The sequence below is a fragment of the Macrobrachium nipponense genome, chromosome 8 (assembly GCF_015104395.2).
Source record: "Macrobrachium nipponense isolate FS-2020 chromosome 8, ASM1510439v2, whole genome shotgun sequence".
Classification (NCBI taxonomy): domain Eukaryota; kingdom Metazoa; phylum Arthropoda; class Malacostraca; order Decapoda; family Palaemonidae; genus Macrobrachium; species Macrobrachium nipponense.
In genome coordinates, this window is record NC_087203.1 from 37,406,571 (window position 1) to 37,432,955 (window position 26,385).

At 36.8% G+C, this 26,385-nt stretch overlaps 1 protein-coding gene across 1 annotated transcript in view; it reads right to left on the minus strand.

Moving 5' to 3' along the window:
- LOC135223049 (cubilin-like) overlaps positions 1-23,180 on the minus strand; it is a 43,318-nt gene extending 20,138 nt beyond the window's left edge. Inside the window, exons 1-8 of the mRNA XM_064261557.1 lie at positions 22,956-23,180; positions 19,780-19,879; positions 17,865-18,072; positions 17,206-17,414; positions 15,444-15,651; positions 15,045-15,230; positions 14,948-14,979; positions 524-666 (exon numbers count right to left, since the gene is read on the minus strand). Coding sequence (XP_064117627.1) covers positions 524-666; positions 14,948-14,979; positions 15,045-15,230; positions 15,444-15,651; positions 17,206-17,414; positions 17,865-18,072; positions 19,780-19,879; positions 22,956-23,057 — 1,188 coding nt within the window. The 5' untranslated portion in view covers positions 23,058-23,180. The remainder of the gene's footprint in view (positions 1-523; positions 667-14,947; positions 14,980-15,044; positions 15,231-15,443; positions 15,652-17,205; positions 17,415-17,864; positions 18,073-19,779; positions 19,880-22,955) is intronic.
- Positions 23,181-26,385: the final 3,205 nt, after the last annotated feature.

Here is a 26,385-nt window from a genome sequence, read left to right on the forward strand (position 1 = left end):
GGAAAGGACGTATTTGAGAATATAGTTAAGTTTCATAATTACATGCTTAGTAACTAGATGGCTTAGCGACAGCAACCCTCCCTAAAGGATGTGCATTCCACCCCCCAACCCTCCCTAAAGGATGTGCATTCCATCCCCCAACCCTTCCTAGAGGATATGCATTCCACCCCTCAACCCTCCTTGGAGGATGTGCATTCCACCCCCCAATCCTCCTTAGAGTATGTACATTCCACCCCCAACCCTAAAAATTACATTCCTAACTCTCGCGAAATCCAGTCTCTCGTTGTCATTTACGGCGTTTCGGAATTTTGGTCAGTTTTTCGTAAAAATCCCCAATGATGAAGGCCTTATAACAACTCATCGAGCAAAATAGTAAAATATAAATAATGAAATGCTAGGTTAATGATCGTGGTATAACAGCATGCTTGACAACAAGGAAATACGTAATCGGTGTCTACTATGTACTGTACAAGTTCCGTTTGGACGGCACATCTGAGTGTGAGAAATTCCCTGAAATGCTTACCGGTGCCTCTGTCGTCTTTGGAGCACACTCAATGCCAGCCAGCAGCAGAAGAACCAAAATGCCGGGTAAGGCAAGCAGCATCGTCATCCGAGTCATGATGATGAGTTCTGCCCAGAGCCTTGTGGACACGAACACTTCGTGGACTGTAATGACACCCGTTTCTTTTATAGAGGCACTGAATATCCTATAAGAGGAGTTCCACGTCTGCAGGTCAATGGGTAGCCAGGTGTGACCTGCACTTGTGTTGGCTTGACCTTTCAGTTTCTTACATAAATCCCTTTGGTTATGTGACCACTTGAATGGAAGAATCTTTTGATGGTGCCACGAAAGGTGTGTCGATTTTTGTACCTTTAATCTTCATGAGGGCCATTATAAAGCAGGCTTATCGCCCCAACTTTCACTTCGAGTAATTGGATGGGCCGAATGTAAATAGACTATTGATAGCAGGCTACAACTACTTGAATATATTACTAGGTTTCAATTAGTCTGATATCTCCTTTTCCAAGTATCAAAACATGAGCAACAAGTTTTGGACGAAATTTCCAAGGTTTTCATTTGAAAGTTTTTACTATATACGCATCCCTTTGTATTCACATATGTAATTTATTTTCACATAATTAATAGTTCGTTTGTTGCTATATTTTTTAACTCACTGCCTCTTTCGTCGTGGTTGATTTGTGTATGGACATCACATAAAATTATTTTTTCCGTCTAATGTTGGTCACAAGAAACCACGCTTGTTGATTAGGTATGAGTTTTCGTATCTGATGTTAATCATGATCTTAATTCATTTTTTTATATGGCCTTGAAATAATCCGATCGAAAACTGATGTTTGAAAAAGAATTATTGTGGTTTTCAAAAATAGGTCCTTCTTAATGAATCCAGCTGTAGTATAGTTAGAGTAGGATAAAGTTTTTTAACTTGAAAGTAAGTAATTTGCAGCATTATTCTAACCGAACTACTTCCATAAACAGTAAAAGATGATAAATTTTCAACTACTGAAGAGAAGCTTTATTTCACTGATTTTACCTATTAGCTTTCAACAGTAGCCAGATTTTTTGTTGCCGATGCACTTACCCCTACAACTCTCCTCTTACTGTAATTGGTTTTTTTTTTTTTTTTTTTTTTTTTTTGCATAATTGTTTAGTCTCTTTTTTTTACGCTTCTTGTAGTAATAAGTGTTCGATGTTCGCGGAGAGAATTGTTCATTGATCTTTATATTTTGGAAATTTCATCCTTTAGTCGTTTTTGTCATAAATCGGTCTTCAACACTGAAATATGAGCCCCTACTATACTCTGTTCTTTTCCATCTGTCCATCCGCCTGTGGTGTTTTTGTATGGTAACACTGCGTCCCGGGCTTTAGATAGTTACATTCAGCTAACATTCAACGATTATAATAATATCCTATTTCGAATATTAACGGTGTAATTCGCATACAGTAAATTATTAAAACACTTTTCAGTTGCAAATGTACACCCAGATTTCCTTTTATTTACCTAAAACTTACACATAGCTTAACTCTCTAAAGCCCGGGACGCAGTGTTACCATACAAAAACACCAGAGGCGGATGGACAGATGAAAAAAAACAGAGTATAGTAAATAGTAGGACTGGTCCCTACCAGCTGAGGGGAAAATGCTCATGAATTTTGGTTTGAAATGTGGCCATTATAAGTTAATACATCTGCATTCCACCTGATGGTATGTTGATGTCGTTGATCCTTCATCATTTAACTTTGACATTATGAAAGCTGAGATCAAATGCTTTTAACCAGAATTCAAAAAGTTCTGTAACATTTGCTGTCATTGGTGGTCCTTTCAGCAAAGTGCCCAATTTCAGTAAAGGGAATCATTTCATTATCAGAAAAATGTGTGTCCCTTATTTTAGAAAACTCAGTAAAAACCCAAGGTTTTGTTCAACCATTTAATTTTTGTATATTCTATACATTACGTCACAACAGCAGAAAAATTCTTATCCCTATTTGATAAAAAAAAAAAAAGAAATTTTGAGAGTTTTCTGAAGTTTTATCAATGTTGTGATATTTCCCATGTTATTCTGTCAGGTCACACCAATCTTTAGCTTTAGCGAAAGTTTATGGAATTGAGATCATTCAAATTTTGTTTGTCACTTCAATTAACATAGACCCTGTACTTTCAAAACCTGTTAATAATAGATTTCCACAGCTTCCACATTTTGATCTTGAACACTACTTATATGGAGGCTTTTCCTCTGGGAGGCTCATCTTCTGAGGAGAGCGAAGGAGGAGACACAAGGCATACCTCTTCTTATCAGAGGTAGAGCACCATGGATCCTGGTTCTTATGCGCTGAGGAGCAATTTTCAATATATGATTTCCAAACTGTTGAAAACTCTCTAGTGTTGTCACAATGAATTTCCAGAAAGCCTTTCCACAGGGCTATCAGGTCATGTAAGAGAGGACTTTATAGCTAATTGCTCAGCTTGTAATATTTCAAGTCAGTGGCCATGTTAGTCACATGGTCTGTGGAATGTTTTCCGTAATCCAGGATGTGAACCCTGCCTGTGCAAGTTTCATCAGTGCTTCATTGTAGCACTTGTAGTTCATTACAGCAATATTGGACTGATTGACACCAGGAACTCCACTTATGGACTCGGCTATGAGAATTCCATCATCTAGACAAGTCTTTTAGACCATCCTGAAGTCGCTTTCCTAGGACGACAATGCTGTAACATATGATGTAGAATAACCCTATCTCAAGAAGGTTGATGAAAGTACACTTTGTTTCCTAACAGTTTTGGTGACCTCTTCTAGGTGGTGGGTCCAAATCTGCCTCAGTTGTTTCTCTAGATGAAGACCCTTCCTGATTAGATCTGGTTGAATATTTTGAATATTACTGTCAGTTTTGTGACTGAAGAATTGAATATTGGCAAATACCCTAAAGGTATACTGAGATATTGGTTCTTGGTGTCTGGTGATGATATTAAAACCAGTCCAGCTTGATACTGTCTGATTCTCAAGATCTACTTTTGCCTTGTTGGTGTTCTCATCCAATTTAGGTTTCTAACTGAAGTATGGCAATAGGTTACGTGGTCTCCTAGCGGGTATTTCTTGGCTGTGAGAGGCAGCTGGCCCACACCAACACCTGCCACATATATTTTCAGTTCTTGGTCCTCAAAGGGATTTCAGTGTTTCAGTGGAAGATCAGCTCTTGAAGATGTGGCCCATGATAACTTCAAATGCTGCCATGTTACTATTTCAAGTGAGAGTTCCGCAAGTATGTCAGTGTTGCCTCATGCAAGATTGGTGAAGGTGAAGACAGGCTTGATGGAGTTTGGAAGTACAGTTCTTTGGTAGTAAGTTGCTATTAAGTTTTTGGCACTACATATAACAGTGTTGTCATACTAGCCTGTTGATTGTTTGGATGTTATCAGTATTTCCCATCAGTGTTGTTATTGCGTAAGGAAATAGGAAGTGCCTTCGTCTTTGATGCTGACAATGTGCCAACATATATCCTGGCCTAAACAAATGATTGAATAGAGCAATGGCCCTCAGTGTTGTATCAAGGTTTTGAATTTTCAGTGGACATTACAACAAATCAACCTTATCAATCCAATATGAAGGTACGAGCACTGTCTTCCACATTAGATGGATTGAATGGCCGTCCAATGAGTCACATTCATCTGTCCAATGCTTGATCTTATTATGTGCTGAAGTTTTGATGTATGATCGCATTGAGTGATTGTTTCAAAATACAACTTCTTTTATGATGCACTTTCAGGAACAGTCAACAATTTTCCTTTGTCGTATGGAAATGCTTTCGCTGCATTGCCCAGTCAGATTCCATTGTCCTGTGAATGTGCAAACCTGTAAAATCTGTAGGAGTGTAATTCCATCAATTGAAAATTTCATGACCAAAGGAGAACTTTTAATCTTTCTGATCTACTGCTAATGGTCTATATGATCCTCTTTTATCCCTTTTATTCCATTCTTACCTATCTGTCTCATCAACATTTTTTGCAGGCAGGTTTCTTTTTTTTTTTTTTTATTCTGGAAAAACTATCATATCATGAAATACGTCTGTTATTTATGCTAGAATATTCTCATCACTCTTTTGGGTTGCACATTCTCATACTGTTTAGTCAGCTGTAATAGTAGTCCTACACTTGAGCATCTGGTGATTATCTCATCCTTGACAATTTTGGATGTAAAAGTATTCTTTACAGCTTCATTACCAATGATTTCCTTTTCTGGTCCATTCCATCTGAAGTTTCATTCCATGTTGAAGTGTCTAGCGTTTGTTGTGACTTCTTTTCCACCAAGTTGTTTTGTAGCGTCTAAATGAGTGGCCTGGTTTCTCAGTTTAGCAGCCTCAAGTCATGTTTTCCAGAATGCATAGTCTGCATGGCCATGTAAAAGGTTATCATGTTTCCAATGTATGATACGCTGGTTCTCAATAAATTTCTTGCTCTTAAGGTCTTCATTCAGAATGAAAGGGATTCAAGTTCTCTAGCTATAAATCCACTCGACTCTTCTCTGTCCTCTAGTGTGCAGGACTATCCCACCACCAGAGTGCTTTACACACAAAAAATCGCAGTAACATTGCTTGTGAAAAAGCACTTGCTACAGAGAAGGTACTATGTGTATATATATATATATATATATATATATATATATATATATATATATATATACTATATATATATATATATATATATATATGTATACTATATATATATATCATATATATATATATATATATATATATATATATATATATATATATATATTTCTTCTGATTGAAAGTGATGCTGATAAATTTCAGCCTCATTAGCAGCTTTATGGATTTCATGAAGGAAGGGGTCCTGAATTTATTGCCTAACTGTCGATGCTATTAAACTCCCATCATAATATAGTACTGGATGTCGATGCTATTAAACTCCACGTTATCCCATCGTAATATAGTACTGGACTGGATGTTTCCAGTTGCTGTATATTGCATAATTTCACTGCCAAAGATAAAAACTGTAATTCATATTATGCATGACTTGCTCATAGCAATGATTAACTCGTGTGATTTGTAATGAATATAACCGTTGAGCTGCTGTTCCTTAATAGGTTGCAGATTAAAGAAACAAATGTTGACTTTGAGTATGAAGTGCAATATATGCAACAGAAAGATATTTAAGAAGAGTTGGTATCACGAAAATATAACATATTTTTTTTTATGTACCCCATCATCATACAGGGTATTATATATTTCCAGTTTATACTAACTTTTGAAGTCATGCATATTAAATCACTAGTTCTTGGCCCAAAACGACATACATTTTTCCATCTATCTGGTAATTGTTTTCTCACAAACATTTTTCTTCGCCTATATTTAGGCGTAGTTCAGGGAGGATTTAACAAGGATGACTTGAATTCACAGATTCTGTAGTTAGTGTTGTTAAAGGAATTGCGTGTAACCCAGCAATACAGCGGTAAAGGCAATGTGTTTATAACAGCGGTTCAATGGCGTGATCGGTATGGCCTTGGCCTGCCACCTCGGTGGCCGCGAGTTCGATTCTCGGCCATTCCATTGAGGGGTCAGAGACGTGTATTTCTGGTGGTAGAAGTCCACGCTCGACGTGGTTCGGAAGTCACGTAAAGCCGTTGGTCCTGTTGCTGAATAACCACTGGTTCCATGCAATGTAAAAACACAATACAAACAAACAATGTGTTTATAACTCCAGTTGCCCAAGATATGAATGAAACCTTAGAAATGAACCGACTATCTCCTCTTGTTGAAGAGGGTTCTGTGTTTCAAATAAGAATAAGAAAAAAATATTTACCTTTTTTTCTTGATAGATTTAATCAAAACCTAAACTTAATACTAATATCCAAACATATGATGACTTACAATATATAAAAGTGTATCTGTACAATACTTATTCAGGGAAGCGTTCATCAAAATTATCATTTCAAACCCATATTTCGTAACATCTGTGAATAAGTTTATTAGTCTTTTAGTGATATTAAGCTCAATAAAAAGAGCAATAAAATAGATTACTTGGCCTGAATTTCAAAAGCATTTTACGATACACATGGCATTTAATATTAATTTTTGAGTGTCGAAGTAATCCATAAGTCAGGACCCGAATTATGGGACGCCAATACCACCTGGCGGAATAATTCTTTTCGTGATATTTTCGAGTTATACAGCCAGTAGTCTGTGGTGGCATTTATAACCGCCCGCCAAAATTCACTTTTCAGAATTATACATCGTTCAAAACAAAACACTTCTACTTCCAATTAATTTCTCTCTCTTAATAATGACGTTTTGTCTGAAAAGTTGTAGATTTTAACATCTATGCAACAATGATCTATTTGGCAGTTTCGACACAATGACCATACATTACACAGGATGAAAATTTGTACCTTGATCGCCATTCATATATATGTGTGTGTGTGCGTGTGTATTACGTGGTCAAAATGACTGTTTAACTAAAAGGAGAGAATTCCTAATTTGGTAACGTGACCTACATTCGATGTTCGCATTGCCTTCCATCTCTGCGTAGCTGAAATCAATAATTAAATCTTAGGCTAATTCAAGCTCTTGAGATGCGAAAAACAGAGTTTATTTTCCCCAAAATTGCTAACATGAAAATTAAATAAAATGAGTCTAAAATCCCAAACCATGAGATACCATTAGTGTTCTGCGTAATCATATTGAATAGCACTATCACAACTTATTCTCACTGTCAAATAACCCCCATCATTCTTTCACAAATACAAGTCTAGAGAATTCGTTTTAGATAGTGACAATCCGAATCCATCAGAAAAAGAGACCACAGTTTATCAGAAAATGAAATGTTAAAGTTCGTCAATCCTGTTAAATGTGTCGCACCACACTTCCCCTTTCAGAACCTCTGAAATAAATGTCACTGTTCAAAGTTTCAACGTCTTTTTCTCTTCTACTTTACCTTATCTGATAGATCTCCAAGTGCCGTTCCGGCCTTGTTTCTCACTGAACGTCTGTCGTATAATTGCCCCATAAATTACCACACTAGAGATTTTCCACTCATTAGCTCTAACAGACATATGCACTTAGACATGCTAATGGATATACGAATGCAAGCACGCTAGTCTATTCTGATGTACGTGCGTTTTCCCAATGCTCATGTACACGTCCTATTTAGCGCACTGACGTCACAATCATCCAGGTCATTTGCGCTCAGCGCCTCAGTGGCGTGATTGGTATGGTGTTTGCGCCCCACCTCGGTGGTCGCGGGTTCGATTCTCGGCCATTCCATTGAGGAGTGAGAGGTGTATTTCTGGTGATAGAAGTTCACCCCCGACGTGGTTCGGAAGTCACGTAAAGCCGTTGGTCCTGTTGCTGAATAACCACTGGTTCCATGCAACGTAAAAACACCATGCAAAATCATTTGCGCTACCGCAATCTCGCCACTGCGATCGGAAATGTTATGTCTTTTGTCTCGTTTGAACATCCTGAGGAATTGTTTCTAAATTTTCTATAGTTCCAAAACCCTCGAGGCTGTCCTATTTTCGCATCAAACTGCTTGTCACTATAGTTATCGCCCTGATATTTGACTTATTGCCTGCCAGTGCCTTTAACTCGTACACAGACACTTACATATATATAATATATATATATATATATATATATATATATATATACTATATATTTGTGTGTGTGTGTGTATCCTTAAATCCACGGTAGAAATGTGAGCAAAAAAGTGAGGACTTGGCACAATTACTTTCGTAGTATATTCTACATTTTCAAGTTCACTCTGAAAATAATAGAAGTTGACAGACCTTTATAATACAAAAAAAGAAAGATGGGGCAGGGTTACAGTTTGTTAATCTGGGCGGCATGTTCTTTAAGCAAAATAGATGAGGAGAAGAGATCAAGGAACAATTCAGGATGGAGATTTGAAATCCTTGTTGACGTGGCTTCAATAAAGATAGATTCCACCAGATTTCTTTTGCGGTGATCTTTGACCCTGGAGATTATCAGTGAATCATTCCAGTTAATAACATGACCTGTCTTAAGCCAATGATCCCCAATGCCATTATTCGTTAAGCATCTTGATATGGCATATTTGTGCTGGGGGCATCTCCCCTTTAGATCTTTGGATGTTTGACCTATGTCAATTTTATTACATTCTTTACAAGGAATACTGTGTACAATATCGTTTGAATTTGATTGGCTATTTTTAATTAGTATATTTCTCAAAGTATTATTATATTCAAATATAAGTTAATATCAATAGTTTTTAAAATGGGTACAACAAGAATGAAATTAGATGAAATGATATAGTTGCCTCAAATTATTCCTTTGCCCCCTACCCGTTTGTTTCATGAACACGGTAGGGTAACACCGCAATGAAGCCTATTTGTCTTGTAATGACTGACGTTAATGGTCGAGCTCTTTGTATGCCAATGCTCATATTTTCTAAACATTGCTCTAGACAATATGGTTATGGCATAGTTCGCATTACAAATGAAATGAGTTATTGTTAAATAAATAAAAAAAATATTATAGTAAAGAATAATAGAAATAGCAATGTTAAAAATCATATTCAGTCCTGAATAATCATACATCGTCAACCTTCGTTACATTCAGGTGTGGCTGCTGCAGGCGTTTCCTGAAAACCAACTTAGTTCAAAGTAGAAATTTGGTGTCAATTTCAGAACATAATTATTTGAATGGAAATACGCTTCCGATTTACATAATCCATAAATTTTTTAAGTAATGAGATTATAAACCACAAATTTTAAGAACTTTAAATATAATTTCATAAAGGCAATTATGAGAGGTTATGAGACGGAAGGCTTGGGAGACGTTAGTAGACATCCAGATGTATAAAGGAACAACTATATCCAGTGTATTACTCATCTTTTTTTCTTTTTTTTTTAGTCGAGCCACGTCTCACCAGAGTAGCCTAGATGTCGATTTCTCGAGTCACCCGAGTAACAAGACAGCCCCCCTGATGGTCTTTTTATCAGTGGTAGAAATGGCTGCACGCTGATAAATTCAGTGCTTAGATATAATGAGAGATTGAACTATGGTTGGGTTTATTTCCAGTCATTTTCGTAGGTATTATTAAATAATACTGAATTGACCTTTTATACTACCTTGATAATGACAACAGGAACTCTATTAAAATTGTGTAACAGAACGATAGAGAGAGAGAGAGAGAGAGAGAGAGAGAGAGACTGAACTATTGTTGGGTATATTTCTTTCAATTTCGTTGGCATTATTAGACAATACTATATAGACCTTTTATGATACCTTGGGAATGACAACAAGGACTCGATAAAAGTTCTATAACTAAGAGAGAGAGAGATAGAGGCGGGGCTAGTTCAATTATTTTGTATTTCCACTTATAACTGAGAATATATGAACGTGTTTAATGTGTGTCCTTTTCATTTGATCCTTGTTGTTAGTATGAGTAGTACTAATTAAGAGTATCAATTACGAAGACCACTTCACGGTAAGTTAGTACTATAATGTCAGCAACTTATGCGTCAGTGATAAATCTTGCACGCGTCTAGAGTAAGCGGGAGGTCGGATCACCATTCCTTTTACTCCTTCAATAAATTCGACCACAAGAGAGTCTGTGCTGGATATCCTCCGCTTTGAATATTTGAAAGACAAACTCATTTATACTTTCTCTGTCTAGTGTTTTTTCATCCATTTGTGAATACTCAGTATTGTTTAATAATACCAACGAAACTGACTGGAAATAAACCCAACCATAGTTCAGTCTCTCATCATATCTAAGTACTGAATTTATCAGCGTGCAACCATATCTACCACTGATATATAGACCATCAGGGTGGCTGTGTTGTTACTCGGATGGCTCGAGAAATCGACATCTAGGCTACTCTGGTGAGACGTGATTCGAATAAAAAAAAGAAAGATGAGTGATACACTGGATATAGTTGTTCCTTTATACATCTGGATGTCTACTAATGTCTCCCCAAGCCTTCCGTCTCACAACCTCTCATAATTGCCTTTATGAAATTATATTTATAGTTCTTGAAATTTGTGGTTTATAATCTCGTTACTTTATAAACTGATGGATTATGTAAATCGGAAGCGTATTTCCATTCAAATAATTATGTTCTGAAATTGACACCAAATTTCTACTTTGAACTAAGTTGGATTTCAGCAAACGCCTGCAGCAGCCACACCTGAATGTAACGAAGGTTGACGATGTATGATTATTCAGGAATGAATATAATTTTTACTATTTTTCTATTTATTTAACAACAACTCATTTCATTTGTAATGCGAACTATTATTCGTATACCATTAACATGTTGTCTAGAGCAGTGTTTAGAAAATATGAGCATTGGCATACCAATAGCTCGACCATTCACGTCCGTTGTTACAAGAGGCAACTGTACCCAGAGAGTATTCTTAAGTTCTTTGTTAACACTGGTTGGATTGTAATATGTCTTTTTTTGCTTCATTTGTACAAGTTCAAAAAAAATATGGAGGGTAACATAGTGAATCTCCTATTTTACCAATAATTTTAAACTTATCTTCCAAACATTCAGGATTGCAAATTGTAAGAGCTCTAAGATGCATACTGGTAAATGTTGGCACCTTAATTTGTTTAGCATGGTTAGAGTAAAAATGGATATATGACAAATTATTCAAGGGTTTCCTATATACCTTAAAACAAAAATTGGTGTTATTTCTAATAACTATGACATCCAAAAATGGTATACAATTATTTTCTTCATATTCTATTGTGTATTATGGATGGTACAAGATTATTAATTGTATGCAAGAAATCAGGAATATTTACGTATTCTTTTACAATACAAAAACAGTCATCTACATATCTAACCCAAAACACCTAAGTTGTTAGCTTGGAATTCTTCCATTTTCTTGAAGTTCGTATTGTTCCTACTTAGCAAATAATTCAATGAATGTAATTCATCCACATAATGAACCAGTCTACATCTATTCAGGGCAGGAATACAAACAGGCAGTTCGGTTTGTTTTACCTTAGGTTTCGATGCTATAGCCTTCTATTTGCTACAGCAAGAGATGAGTGTTGCCAAGTAACTATAACCCACTATAGAAATAATTATCTATTCACGGGTTTTCTCGCTCTTGCCACGAGTCTTGTTTGTATACAGTGTGGCAAGCCGTAGCACAAACGCAGTCTTCCAGGCAAGGGGATAATTCCATACCCTGCTGGCCATTCTCCAATTTGTTGAAGCCTGCTATGCATTCCAGAGACCATGAAATACTGTTTTTCGTAAACAACTTTTAAACCTACGTATGGATTTCCATGATACTAAAAACCCTGAGTGTTTCTAACCTTTCCATAATTTATGATAGTACACTGAATTGACAGATGTGCTTAATTTAGACGTTTAGTCTTAGAAAAAAAAAAGACCAACTTCTTGACTTACTCAGACAGTTTCAAATAAGAGGTGCTCTATGACGTATATTATTTTTTAAAATTTATATTCATCGTACAATATATTAATTTGCTTTAAAAATAGGTAAAATAACATTTAACCATAAATGAAACAAGCATTTGATAAGGTATTATATAGTGGAGGTTATGCTATACCGATGTCACTGATACACGTCACCACTTTGCTGATGGTTGGGTGGGTAAGCACAGCTTCAACCTCATTTTCTCAAGTAAACAAAGTTAATGAAACGCATTTGGCAATGCACAGAACTTCCGAAAATTAGGACGAAGTTTGAAACAATCAGTGCTTTGGTGACGTGGAAATGCATAGTAACCTGTTATCGTTATTGACTTACTACCTACCTGGTCGATGGGCGGAGCCTCATGACGTCATATTATGTTTAAGTCACGAATTGTTTTAGAATCCTATTCAGTGATTTTCTCGGTGGCATATCATTTTTGGAGGAACAGGCAATTGAACATATCTGTGGTATAATTTCATTAAGCTTAGAAAGAGCTTATAATGAGGGTGTAAGAGAGATCTTGCTCTCCAGTGGTGATGACCGTAAGTGGTGGTCTACCCTCAAGTCGTCGCTTTTTGGAGTTAATTCAATTATACCTCCCCTTATAGGAACAGAGGTAACTGCTGTATATTGCCCTAAACAGAAGGCAGAATATTGGAACGAGTGTTTGTGAGCAAACAGTGTGGTGAGCCCTTGTGTTGACTCAGTCATATTCTCCAGGGCTTAAGTGTAGTGTTCAGTGGCCAGAAAAGTCAAAACATTGCTCTTGGGTCTTGACAGTTATGGCAACATAGACTCTATGGGATCTGTCCCATCTGTTTTGAAAAGAGAGTTGATTTCATTGCTCCTAGGATTACTACTCTTCTTAGAAGATTAGTTGGACTTGTAAGTTTTCCTGTTGTTTGGAGGAAGGCCAACATTACTTAAGGGACTAAGTCAGTCATCATACCCACTCTTATTTAAGGTTTTTGAGAAGCTGCTCTCTAAGAGCCTGTAGATTTCTTGAAGATAATAACATGTTGCCATCGTTACACTTTGGGCTTTGTAATCAGTTTGTAATTGTGATGTACTCATATCAATATCTATAATCTTGCACAGTGGTCTTGATGAGGGGGCAGAGGCATGTTTGGTCAGTCTAAATTTTAGTGCAGCCATGTGAATCATGCAATACTTACCTTCAAGCTCAAATTACTGGGAACTAGTGGATCTTTTATTAATATTTTGAGTGATTTTGTGATATGAAGAACCCATGGGGTCTGTGTTGATGCCAGTGTAGTAGCTTTAGTAATGTCATTGCGGGTTCTCCTCAGGGTAATATTCTTGGACCTTTACTAATAATTATCGATACCAGTGACATGTGGCAAGGCCTGGAGAACAAATTGATTGCATACACCAGTGATGCTACTTTTCTCCATACCAAAGGTCTGTTACATTCAAAAGAAACAAATTATAATGCTGAGTGGAAAATTTAGTGCTTCTGTGACAGAACCCAAGCAATTTTTGACAGACTACAAAATTGAGTGACATTAGTTTACCCCGTAGCAAAGAAATACCTGGGCGTCTATTCATTCATTTCAATGAGAATTCCTCGGACTGACTGACAAAATTCCCTGGTTTTCCATGAATTTCCTAAACAGCCAATTAATTTTCCTTGATTAAATTAGACATTCATATTAGGAAAAAATATAGAAGTACAGAATGTTGACAAATCTTGAACACTTATTTTGAAAGATGAAATGTCACGTAACAGTAGGACATGAAGACAACACCTTTAGGATAGTCTCTCTCAGAAATGGTAATATATGGCCTCTTTTGTTTAATTAGGAAAAAACGTTGAAAAGGTAACATTAAAGTATTCTCTGCAGTTAATTTATTCTCATTCTCAGAAATCATAATAAATGACTTTTTTGCTTAATTTCCATAAAATAAACATGAAATTGCCCCTTTCAGTTTGGTTATTTTCAACACTCACAGGTCTTACATTGCACACAAAATAGCACAGCTTTCCCAGTCACCCTCTTCCTTCGACCAAGATTTGAAGGCAGGATTTGTCAAGCAAGTTTATCAAAAATTTTGTTCAAATTTCATTTTTTCTTCTTAATGTTGCTCTTTATCCATTATCATAAGCATTTTCCTCATTACTGCTCTTATTTGTTGCCATCTGAAAAAAAAAAGAAAACCTGATAAATTTTTCACCATATTGCAAGAAAATATTACCATGTTCAGTTATATCATAGCAGTGCTCATTAACAATAAACTGAATCATATAGCTAATAGCATGGCTCAAATTATCCAAAAGATTCATATTTTATCAATAGTAATCGTGGCTGCTTCATTGCGTTTGGGATTACCTGGGATAGAGATTGGAGAAGTTACCTATAATAATTACAAAACCTTATCCTTTCTGAAAGAAGCAAAGACTAACTGGACTTTACACAGTCTATACATTGCTTTATTTTTGTGAAGTCTTAACATATCATAAAGAATAGCGGTTTCTTTGAATCACTGAATTTGGATTTTCTTGACACCTACGCTATTTAGTACTGATCCTAAATATTACGTTTTTCTCAACTACTGGGGTCCATGATTAGCATTACAATGGAATGGGGGCTATTATATCATCCATAGATAAAGTCAGTTTGAAGTGTTTGTCAATTTTATCGAAGTGAAAATCAGTTTTGCTCCGTAGCCTTAGTTTCTGTGTCTTCGTACGTATTGTACACACTCAATTTCACATAGGCTTACATTTATGGCTTGTAAAACAGGAAAACGGCACGTGAGTCTCGTTTTACCAACTGAGTTGCGTTATACGTGACCTACTTATCCAAATTCTTCTATCCTCCGATGGTACTCTCCACCTCTCCAACATTCCCTCCAGAACCTCCCTGCCCTTTGCACACAACAAAATGTCATCTGCATTATGAGAATAGTGAAAAATAAAAATTAAAATAATAATAAAGCTCTTGGTGCTCACCACTAAGTTGCTCCAACCATAATGATGACGATGACGATGACGATGACGATGCCGATGACCGATGAAGATGACTATTGGGACGATGACGATGACCGAGGACGATGACGATGACGATGACGACGACGATGATGATGGTAACGTGGAATAAGAATGAACAGGAACAGCTTCAAACTGAAGCCCGAACCCTTGGAAAGTTACAGAACCATCGCTGACGAAAATCACTTCAACCATGTTACCAGGGCTTATAACAGGCGGTGGAATCTCGCTGCCACAAAGCCTTCCGCTGAAAGAGACATTAGGAGGAATTCCGAGGTAATGTACGAAATTTTACGCAAAATAATGATGCATAAATTATAACAACTACAAAAATACTGGTCCTGCTTGGGTGTAGATATGCATACCATTATGAACAGGGTTTTTAGGTTGTGGTTTTCTTTGCTTTGAATTGTGTATATTTGTACTTTTTTCATTTACTGATGCATAATCATTCACTTACGTCAAGCTCTCTCCAGTTGCATAATCAAGAATTTCAACGTAGTCATAAGGGCACCAAGGACTTGGACCCTCTAGATCAAAGAACGCCCAAGTGAATCGAATTTCGCAGGTACATGGCACATGGATCACCCAGACATAATATTCGTTATCGTTGTAGCCTCCTCCAATGGATCCTATCCCAATTTCACCTGAGAACGCCACTATTCGACCTGATGGAAAGTGATTTGGTGTGATAGCATTTCCTGAATAGAGAAGCATTAGGAGTACCCTGATTTGTCTGTTTATCATTTCCCTTAAAATTTGTTTCAAGCTAACCAATGCTGTTTGACCGGAGGCGTATTCCTGAACTGTAACAGAGTACCGGTGCCTTCCCTGAAAAAAGCTGGACGCCATATCTGAAAAACTAACCATAGAATCCTCTTAAGAATAATCTCATCAGATTTCACACACCCAAATTAACTTATCCTAACTTTCCCTGAAAAAAGCGGGACGCCATATCTTAAAAACTAATCATAGAATCCTCTTGAAAATAATCTCATTGTGCTCCACACACCCAATTTCAATATAAGTTATGACGATGAACTAACCTAACCTAACCTAACTTAGGGGCATGGCAAAAAAACTGGGGCTGGTGCAGTACTAGTATACATTTCGGGAATTTGCTGACCGGAGACCGTATTAGACACGGCATTTACAGCCTTGAGCTACTGTATAATAAAGTTATATTCCCACAAATCGGTTATGGCTTTCTTTCCTTCTCTGTGGCATCTACTTGTTTCCCATCTTTATGGAATCATTATAGGAAGCCCCGAACTTGTGTGTGACAACTTTTTAACCTTTTTGGGGAGTTTTGACGTTTTTCAACGTCAGATCTTCCCAACATCAGAGAGTTTTGAGGCTTTTTTTATCACTGAATTTATCGTAAATTTAAAATTCATATCATCGCAAAGAAATTTTCGTGTGACGTCACGAAATGCAAGTTTGTGTAGCATATTGTGGATTGTACTTACGGCACAGGACATCCTATACATTTTGCAGAAACTCATGCCAGTCACGCAGGCAACCAGTTGATGCCCATATAAGCCTCAGTTCTTATAATAACCTTTATTGATTGTACAGTACAAGTACAAAGATTTAAAGTAACGTAATTGAACATTTTGTAGGTATGTATGTGCAGCATTAAAAAATGTGCATTTAGTCAGTCTGTGCCTTTATGAACCTCGATATTCTTATGATGATAACCGTCATCGGTTATGCATTACAAAACATAATAGAAAAAACTATTGAAGAGTATTTCATATAGCGCACAAATAAGAAAAAAATATTAAGTAACGTAAATAGACAATTTATGCTTGTAAATGTACTGGTCTGAAATAAAAAAAAAAAATTTGGGCTGAGAGCGATGTAACTAGTGTTATTTATTTTTACGTTTTTCGTCTTTTTACAAAGTGGACATTATGGCAAATTAAGGGGAAACGAACAGTGATAAAGGAGAGGAGGATGGTGGTGGTGGTGGTTCGTGTGTGTATGTGTGTGTGTGCGTGGGTGCTGGCCCATGCGCAGGCGCGCGGGCCTCATCTATTAGGTATATAGGAAAGTTTCTTGTGTGATATGAGAAGGACTCTCTCTTCTCTCTCTCTCTCTCTCTCTCTCTTTGACATAATATCTTAACAGTGAAATTCAAATAATGTATATTATTTGGAAAAATATTAAATACGTAGAAAATGAGATAATGAAATTGTAAAAAATTCCCCGTCACCCACCGTTATGGTTCTCCGACCATGACGATGACGATGATAACGATGACGAAGACGAAGACGAAGACGATGAGGATGACGATGATAATGCGATAGCTTCAAAATGAAGCCAGAATCCTTGGTAGACTACAGAAGAATCGCTGCTGAACGTCACCACAACCAAATTACTTCGGCTTCTTACAGACGGTGGAATCTCACTGCCACAAATCCTTCCGCTGGAAGAGACATTCGCATTGCAGAGTTATGAAGGACACTTTGCGTAATGTATTTATGTTTAATATTATAACAGCTACAGTAATACAGGGTGTCCATAAAGTCCCAGTACCATTCTAGGCAATAAATACTTTTAATGGTACTGGGACTTTATGGACACCAGGTAACCCGGTACCGCTCCTGCTTGGGTGTAGACAAGCAGACACTTCAATGTTTATTCCTATTTGTGTGTGTAATACTTTTTCCCGTGAACTGTTATTTTGCAGAAGAAGAAGATATTAACTATTAAAACAGGAAATCTTACGGGATGGTTGAGTTTTCTTTATTTTAATTTTGTATTTTGATATTTTGTAACTTAAATATATATATATATTATATATATATATATATATCTATATATAGATATATATATATATATACATATATATATATATATATATATATTAACTTACGTCAAGCTCTCTCCAGTTGCATATTCAGAAATGTCAACGTAGTCAAAAGGGCACGAAGAATCTGGGCCCTCTAGGTCGAAGTAATCCCAGGTGAATTGAATTACCAGCCCCTCAGGAACCTCGATCTCCCAGACACAATACTCGTTATCGTTGTAGGTTCCTCCAATAGATCCTATCCCTAGTTCACCAGAGAACGCCACTATTCGACCTGATGGGAGAGGTTTAGTTCGATGACGACTGTTCTTCGTCAGAAGACCATTAAGAGCGATCTTAAAATGTGCCAATATATCATATATCTGTTATTATTTCATCACGTTCAAATCGTTTTACCAGAGTACATTTCAGAATCTGCCAATATATCATATATTTGTTATCATTTCATCACGTAATTAAAATCGTTTTACCAGAGTACACTTCAGAATGTGCCAATATGTCATATATTTGTTTATATTTCATCACGTAATTAAAATTGTTTTACTACATAGTGCATTTCTTCAGAGTTAATGCTTGCTACCGTGAGGTATTGCGTAGTAAAGCTTAATTATGAATTTTACATTATTTTTGTATGTATATTGCTTTCTTGTTTCATCATTTTTGAAAATAAACATTACAATCAAACACCCATTTCTCATATTGAAAATTTCATAAGGCATTTCTTTCTGTTAATCAAATAAAACTTATATAAATTGAGTTTACAAACGAAAGCCAAAGAAATTCCAACCCTTTATTGAAAGGGAGAGGGAACCAATGTCACGGTCTGTCGACCTTTAGATTTCCAAAGCGCGTTTGTAAAAGTTTTGCTGAAATGGGCTTAATGAGACAGAAGTGATTTAATGTCATGAAACAATGCAGAAAGTTTGAAAACAGGATTTTCTAAACTTTTAAGAACTGTTGCATTTTAAGTCTGAGATATACAATATTAAACAAAAATAACTGAACTATAATTGAACAAGTATCTAACGGTACTGCTTAATGTTGCATGAAATGAATATTGCAGGTGCTTTAGACAAAAGAGGAACTATAAGGCTTCAGTGGATAGCACATCGCTACTTGTTACTGTAACGAACAGTTTTCATTGTGCCAAAGTCAGGTCTTGAGGCTGGAGCTTGCTTGGTGCGTGAAGGTTTTGTATCACAAAGTACAATTTATGGCTTCGTTTTCTTAACTTACCAATTTGAGGTTTTTTCTTCCATCAGGTTAATATATTTTCTTTAGGAGAAACTGCGTTTCTGAATTTCATATTTTATTCTTTGCCTTTCATCAAAAGTTGGTTACTCTACTCGCATTTATATTGAGATGCCTTAGTGCAGGTTATAACTTCGTTTGAAATATTTATATTAAGAATATGAGTATGCGAATAGAAATTTGCGAAAATGAGGACTTGATCAATATTTTTGAAATATAAGAGGTATGAAGAAGAGGACTTAGTAATACTGAGACAAAAGGAACAACAAGTGTTGACATTGAAAGGCAGACGAAAGATTCTGTTAGAAGTGACTTTTTTAATTCAGTTGCGCAGCTTAAAAGTGAAGTGAAGATATTGAGATGACAAAAAAGAAAACTATTCTCTGTTTTTTTCCATCTGTCCATCCGCCTGTGGTGTTTGTGTATGGTAACACTGCGTCCCGGGCTTTAAATAGTTACGGTATGTGTAAGTTTTAGGTAAATAAAAGGTTATCTGGGTGTACATTTGCAACTGAAAAGTGTTTTAATCATTTACTGTATGCGAAGTACACCGTTAATATTCGAAATAGGATATTATTATTATTGTTGAATGTAAGCTGAATGTAACTATCTAAAGCCCGGGATGCAGTGTTGCCATACGGAAACACCGCAGGCGGATGGACAGATGGAAAAAAACAGAGTATAGACGCAGATGAAGCTCTCGGGATGAACAAAGTACAACATCAGTTACCTGTGTCGACGCTGCAACTCATCAACTGTCGTAGTCGAGGTTTTTCGTACCATTTCTTTGTTGTCTGCGGTGGGAAAGTGGATTCATTGCGGTCCGGTGCCTTCGAAGAATTTTTGTATCATATCAAAAACTACAATTTGTTAGGTCATTACAGAAATATCATAATCCTGGTCATTATTTTCAGTATCTTACGTAATGTTACTACAGAGATGTGAGGGTATGACAAACCATAAGAGAAACAGGCATAGCCTGAGGTCTCTGCATTTTAAAATACATGACTTGCCAGTATCTGCAAAATACTCAGTTTTGACGAGAGATAAATTATTGCTTACTGACAGCTCTTGGAAATATTACAGCGCTTTAAAGCAAGTAAAACGCCGTGTTTGCATGTCGTATGAAAAACTTCCACTGAAACGAAGTGAATGACATTTTGAGAATATTTTTTTAAGCCTTGAAAATACATCAAGATTAACAAGATTTTTCTCAACATCCTGGAGCAAAATGTACCAGGGAGAGGGACTTCTTCAGCTGATTGCTTGGCTTCCGAAAGCTCGATGAAGCAGTTCAGCCTTTTCTTTAGGGATAGTACTTACAAATCCACCATCATCTACTATAGTAGAATCACATCAACCGTGCATTTGATGGCTAGGCCAGTCCCTTACGACGCTCCTGATTGGCTGTTGATAAGCCAATCACAGGGTTGGAAACTCTGTCTCTCTCTCGAGAGTTCATATAGGCAGGATGTATGTTCCACCTCTCCTGAGGGATACTTTTGAAAGACGTATTTTTCAAGAGAGGTGGAACATACATCATGCCTATGTGAATTCTCGACAGAGACTGAGTTTCCAACCCTGTGATTGGCTTATCAACAGCCAATCAGGAGCGTCGTAAGGGACTGGCCTAGACATCAAACGCACGCTTGATGTGATTCTACTATAGTAATGGTTGGATGAAAGATGAGCTTGGCCCTTAGATAAGTGATACCAATTTGGTCTACCACAGATGAAACTCAGTAATTTTTTTTTTCTTTTTTTATTTTTATAATTTCATCTCCATGTGTAGAATTTGGTCTGTTTTGTCATGGTACACTCATCTACATGTATTATCAAAACAATGGCTGGTCATTTGTCCTGATCTTGATGACCTTTCTAGGGATATAGTACCTTACTAAAATAGCCATCACCATTTCATTCAACTTCCTTTTAGGGTCTGGATCAAATATAGCATCTGGAACAGTAAGTGATCAGACTAACTTCAGTAATGTAATCTTAAATGACTCTATATTTGACCTGTTCCATTTTTTAGTGGTGGTATTAGGAATATACAGATTGGCATAAATGTCCAAATCAATGGAACAGTGATTGGGATTGCCTACATGCACACAGATCTTGGAATTGCACAGCTGGAAAATCTGTGAATATGAGTTCTAATGTATTACCAAAAATATGAGTGGGTTTCTCAGTGGTTCCTCTGTTGGCTGGACAAAATCAGAGAATACACAGACAGAAGTCGACGAGAGCCGACTGACCGTGTTGATCAGTGGAATTTGAATTAAGCTACTCACTGTTCTTTGCATTGCAGTCTCCACAAACAGTAAATGAAGCTTTTAATTCGCCTGATTGAACCGTACTGATCCTCTCAAAGAGACAGTCTTCAATATCTGGATTATAGTAAAGAGCAAATACATAATCATTGTAAAATTTACTGAAAATTTTCAAACAAATAACTTCATAGTAACTACACTCAAGGGTTTTCTGACGATAAATAGTTCATCCAGACCTAGTGTAAACAGCCATACCATGCTCATGTAGCATGTTACGAAGACAAATTCAGAGCCATCAAACTCTTGGATTAAAAATTCAATCTTCGGCTTGTTATTGCTTACATTCCAGATGGATTCCGGAATTATGAAAAGCTGAGAAGGAAACGATGAAGTTAAGAAAAAGTGCACTCCAGATATTCCAACTTTTGCTTTCTCATCAGCCTGCCCTACACACTTTTCGAAAGAACAAGAAAGTTATCAAAAACAAAAAAAAATGCCTGATTGTGCCCACGAGGAAGGGAACTCAAAGCCATGGAAGGCTGTGATATACAAGGTTATGGAGCAGTCCAAGGTTGGAGAACAAGGTTTTTATTCAAATTAACTTTCTCTTGATAGGGTTGCCTACCTACGCAGGCTGAAGGGTCCCTTCCACCTTATGGGTTGATTTCGGAGTGTCCTTCTCCTTGAAGAGTTGCCTGTCAAGGTAAAGTCTCTTCTACCCTAACTCCTGTAGGTCATCACACCTCAAATAAGTGTTCTTTAGGAAAAGATAATTGCATAAAGAAATGCTCCCTGGCCCATTTTTATATTTTTTAAGCGCGTGTATGCTCTCTCCAATCGCTCCCTGTTTATTATTATTGAAGCATTGGAAATTCTACGAGCTACGATGTGTTTGCCTATCATCTGTGTTTTCCACTAGATGTCTGGTAAAGACTGAATAGGCGGCAAAATTACTTGTATAGAAGTTGATCGTCAATCATACGATCATACGAATATGCTGCTCAGTTACATGCACAAGTTCCTCGTCGGACGAGTTGTTAACGTGCCCGGCGCCTGTTTCGGTAGTCGAAAGGTCGATTCCCCGCTCTGCCAACGTGGAATCAGAGGAATTTATTTCTGGTGATTAGAAATTAATTTCTCGATATAATGTGGTTCGGATCCCATAAGCTGTAGGTACCGTTGCTAGGTAACCAATTTGTTCCTAGCCACGTAAAAATATCTAATCCTTCGAGCCAGACCTATGAGAACTGTTAATCAGCTCAGAGGTCTAGTTAAAATAAGATATACTTAGTTACTGCCAGTAACAAGACGGTTTGGACATAGCATTCCACCCCATCCCCACCCCCAAAAGTTACATTTTTATCTCTTGCGAAATCTAAACTCTCGTTGTCACTCACGAAGCCTTTAGATTTTAATCTACAAATAGCCTTCTGAGGAAACTGAAAAATAACCTCTTCGGAAATAAAGTTTTTTTTTTTACCATCTCATCGAGCACAAAGAAGAAAGAAAATTTAATACGTAAATACTGAAATTACAGTGATGGTGACGAGATCGGACAACAGCGACGTATTAAAATATCACGTTCCATTCGGGCGACACAAACGGAGGGCGAGGAATACCCAGCAACGCTTACCGGTGCCTCTGTCGTCCTCGGAACACACTCGGTGCCAGCCAGCAGCAACAGCAGCAGGAGCCATATGCCGGGTAAGACAAGCAGCAGCGTCAAACGAGTCATGATGATGATGAGCTCTGCCTAGATCGTTCTGGACAGAAACACTTCGTGGGCTGTAATGACACCCGTCTCTTTTATGGAGGCACTGAATATCTCCGAAGAGGAATTCCACGTCTGCAGGTCATGGATGGCCATGCAAGTGTGACCTGCACTTGTGTCGGCTGGAACCTTTTAGTTTCGTAGATAAAACTCTGTGCAATAGCTCGAATGGAATCGTTTTATGATCCCACAAAATGTGTGTGTGTGACTTTTTAGCCTGTGCTCTTTTTAGAAGGCCGTTTTAAAGATATCATATCGCTCCACACTTACAAATTTTAGGTGATTCGATGTTTCGAAAGTAAATAAACGAATGGTAACTCTTCAAACGATTTTATTAGCTCTCCATGGGCTTTTTCTAGTACCTATTAGTTTCAGCGAATATCTTTCAAATTTTCACCTTTCACAGTTTGGTCTAATTTTTCCGTTTACAAATATCAGAATCTAAGGAACAAGTTTTTTTTATCAAATGTTTTCCTTCTTTTAAATATTACATTGTTGGAACGATTATATTTTTACTCTTATTTTCTATGGATTAATTTGATAGTTTTGAATATTCAGTTTCCCTTATTTTCATATGAATAATAGTTCGTTGGTTGCTGTTTTGGGGTTCACTGCTTCCTTCCCTTGTCATGGTTAATTTTTGTATGATAATAATATGATATCAGTTTTTTTTTCAATTACTGAATACAAGAATCAATGTGTATTGATTAGATAGGACTTCTGTTTTCTCATATTTGATGTATCATCATTTCGATTTATTTTTCAATGTTCGTTATGGCCTTGAAATAACTCCTTCGAAAAATGTTTGATGCACACAAAAAAGGCAGTTTTTAAGAATCCAGCTGTAGTACAACAGAGTAGGATACAGCTTTTTTAACTTTAAAGTAAGTTTCTTAACATCATTTTCATCGAAGTGCTTCCATTACTACGGTAATTGCTCAATAGTAATGGACTTAAATTTTGACATACTGCTGAGTAGATTTTTTTAACCGATTTTAGCTTCTAGCCCCTTAAGTTCTTGGTCCTCAAAGATGATTAGCCCTGTTTCAGTTTCTTTATGAGTGGAGACTTAGCTCTTGTAGATGTGGTCTGTAGTGACTTATAACTGCCATTTTACTCTTTTGTAATGAGTGTCCACAAGTGCATCTATTGCCCCATGCAAGATTGGTGAAGACAAAGGCTTGATGGAGGAGGTTGGAGGTTCACTTCTTTAGTAGGAAAGTGCTGCTAACCTTTGGATGCATATTGTAGTGTCCTTTTATTTTTAAGCGAAAATAGGACTCGCTGTGCTGAAGTTTGTTTAATGTTTGAGTGCATGCAGTATTACCCATCTGTGTTCGCATTGCTTAAGGAAGTAGTCAGTGCCTTGATCTCTGATGTTGATAACATATCAGCGTATAACCTGTCCTGAATAAATGACTGAACTGGGCAGTGGCCCTCTGTTCTGTGTTGCATTTTAGTGTTTAGATTTTCAGTGGGCATCCCGATAAGAAGCCACCCTAGTTAATCCAGTATGAAGGTACGAGCACTGTCTTTTACATAAGATGGATGGACTGCCGACCAGTTAGTCACGTCATGTGTCTGTTGAATTTGATATCTGATGAAGGTTTGACATACGGTCTTAAAATTGAACACTTAGGTTCTCCAGAGTCTTTAGAGTGTATTTTAAAAGAAAGCATCCTCTAATGATGCAGTTTCCCTTTAGTGGAAATATATTCAATGCATTGCCTATGCAGATTCCAGTTTTCTGTGAATGTGCTAACTTGCAAAAGCCAGTAGAAGTAACTCCATCAGTTACTATGAAAGATTATAGCTTTATGACCGAAGAAGGAATGGTAATTGTTCTGATATACCGAAAATTGTGTATATAGTCTTCTTTTAATCTTGTTTACAGTTCATAACAGTCTGTCTCTTCATAGTTCTCTTTGCACCAATGTTTCTTTTGTTTATTATGGAATAAACTTAATATTATGAACTCTGTTTCTTACTGGTAGAATACTTGCATCATACGCTCGTGCCTCTTATGAATATCTCTTCCTTGTCATTTTTTGTCAAAGTCTTCTCACCAGCTGCGTTACAGTGGCTTTCTTGCCTGCCCATTTAGTCTTAAGTATGTTTTCAAGGTAGAGTCTAGCATTTGCAATGATAGAAGATTCTTGGCACTTCTTTTAGATGAAGTTGTTTAAGAACATGTAATCATAGTTTTTTTACTTTGACAGGCTCGAATAAGGTTTTCCAAAATTCACACTCCTGAGGGCCATATAAGAATGTATGGGACACTGCTTATTAATAGAATCTTTATTCTCAAGGTCTTCATTCTGAAAAGCAAGTGTTTCAGCTACTCTGGTATCAAGTTGAATTGCTAGATACAAATCTACTGTACTTTTCTCTACCCTTTATTGTGAGGGACTATCGCGCTACCAGGATACATGATAAGAAAAATACAGCAACACTGCTTTTGAAAAAAGAAGCTATTGCAAAGAGTGTACTAAATACTAAAAGACAAGCTATAAATGTGAAACAGTGTGTGAACAAAAGTTTATCCTGTTTAATGTATAGTCAATGTATCGAAGTAGTCAGTAATGATAATATCTTTGCACAGATGCTAATTTGAACTTCTCTGAAAAGCATACTGACAGGGTTACAAGCGTCAGTGTTAAGAGAGAACCAACAGTTTGTAGTGTTTTGGCATCGGAACAAAACTGCTACCACGTATTTCCTGGCAGTATAGGATAGTTGTATTGCCCCCCACCCCACCCCCCCCCCCAAACAAAATATCCGTTAACAAATTATTTTCTCGGGTGGTGCTGATGTATCATAATTAGGATCCTGGCTCAAGGTCACTTCGTCTTTAAAAAATGAATATTAAATGCTATTTGTACCGTACGTTAAGCCTTGTAATATTCCGGCGAAACCTTGCTATCTGTTACTCTTTTTTTTATTATTGAGCTAAACGTCATAAAAATACCAATAAACATTTTTTTGACCTATAGATATCGCCAAATATGAGTTTGAAATGGCCTTTTTTAGGACCGATTTCCTGAAAAGGTTCTTGTGCAGAAGCGCGCGCGCACGTACACACACACACACACACACACACACACACATATATATATATTAGATATATATATATATATATATATATATATATCTATATATATATATATATAATATATATATATATATATATATGAGAGAGAGAGACAAAATCGTGTTATGTTTGGATTATTGATAATAAAGTTAAACTCTTATATATCAATGTTACAGCTTTACAAGAATTTTGTAAATGTGC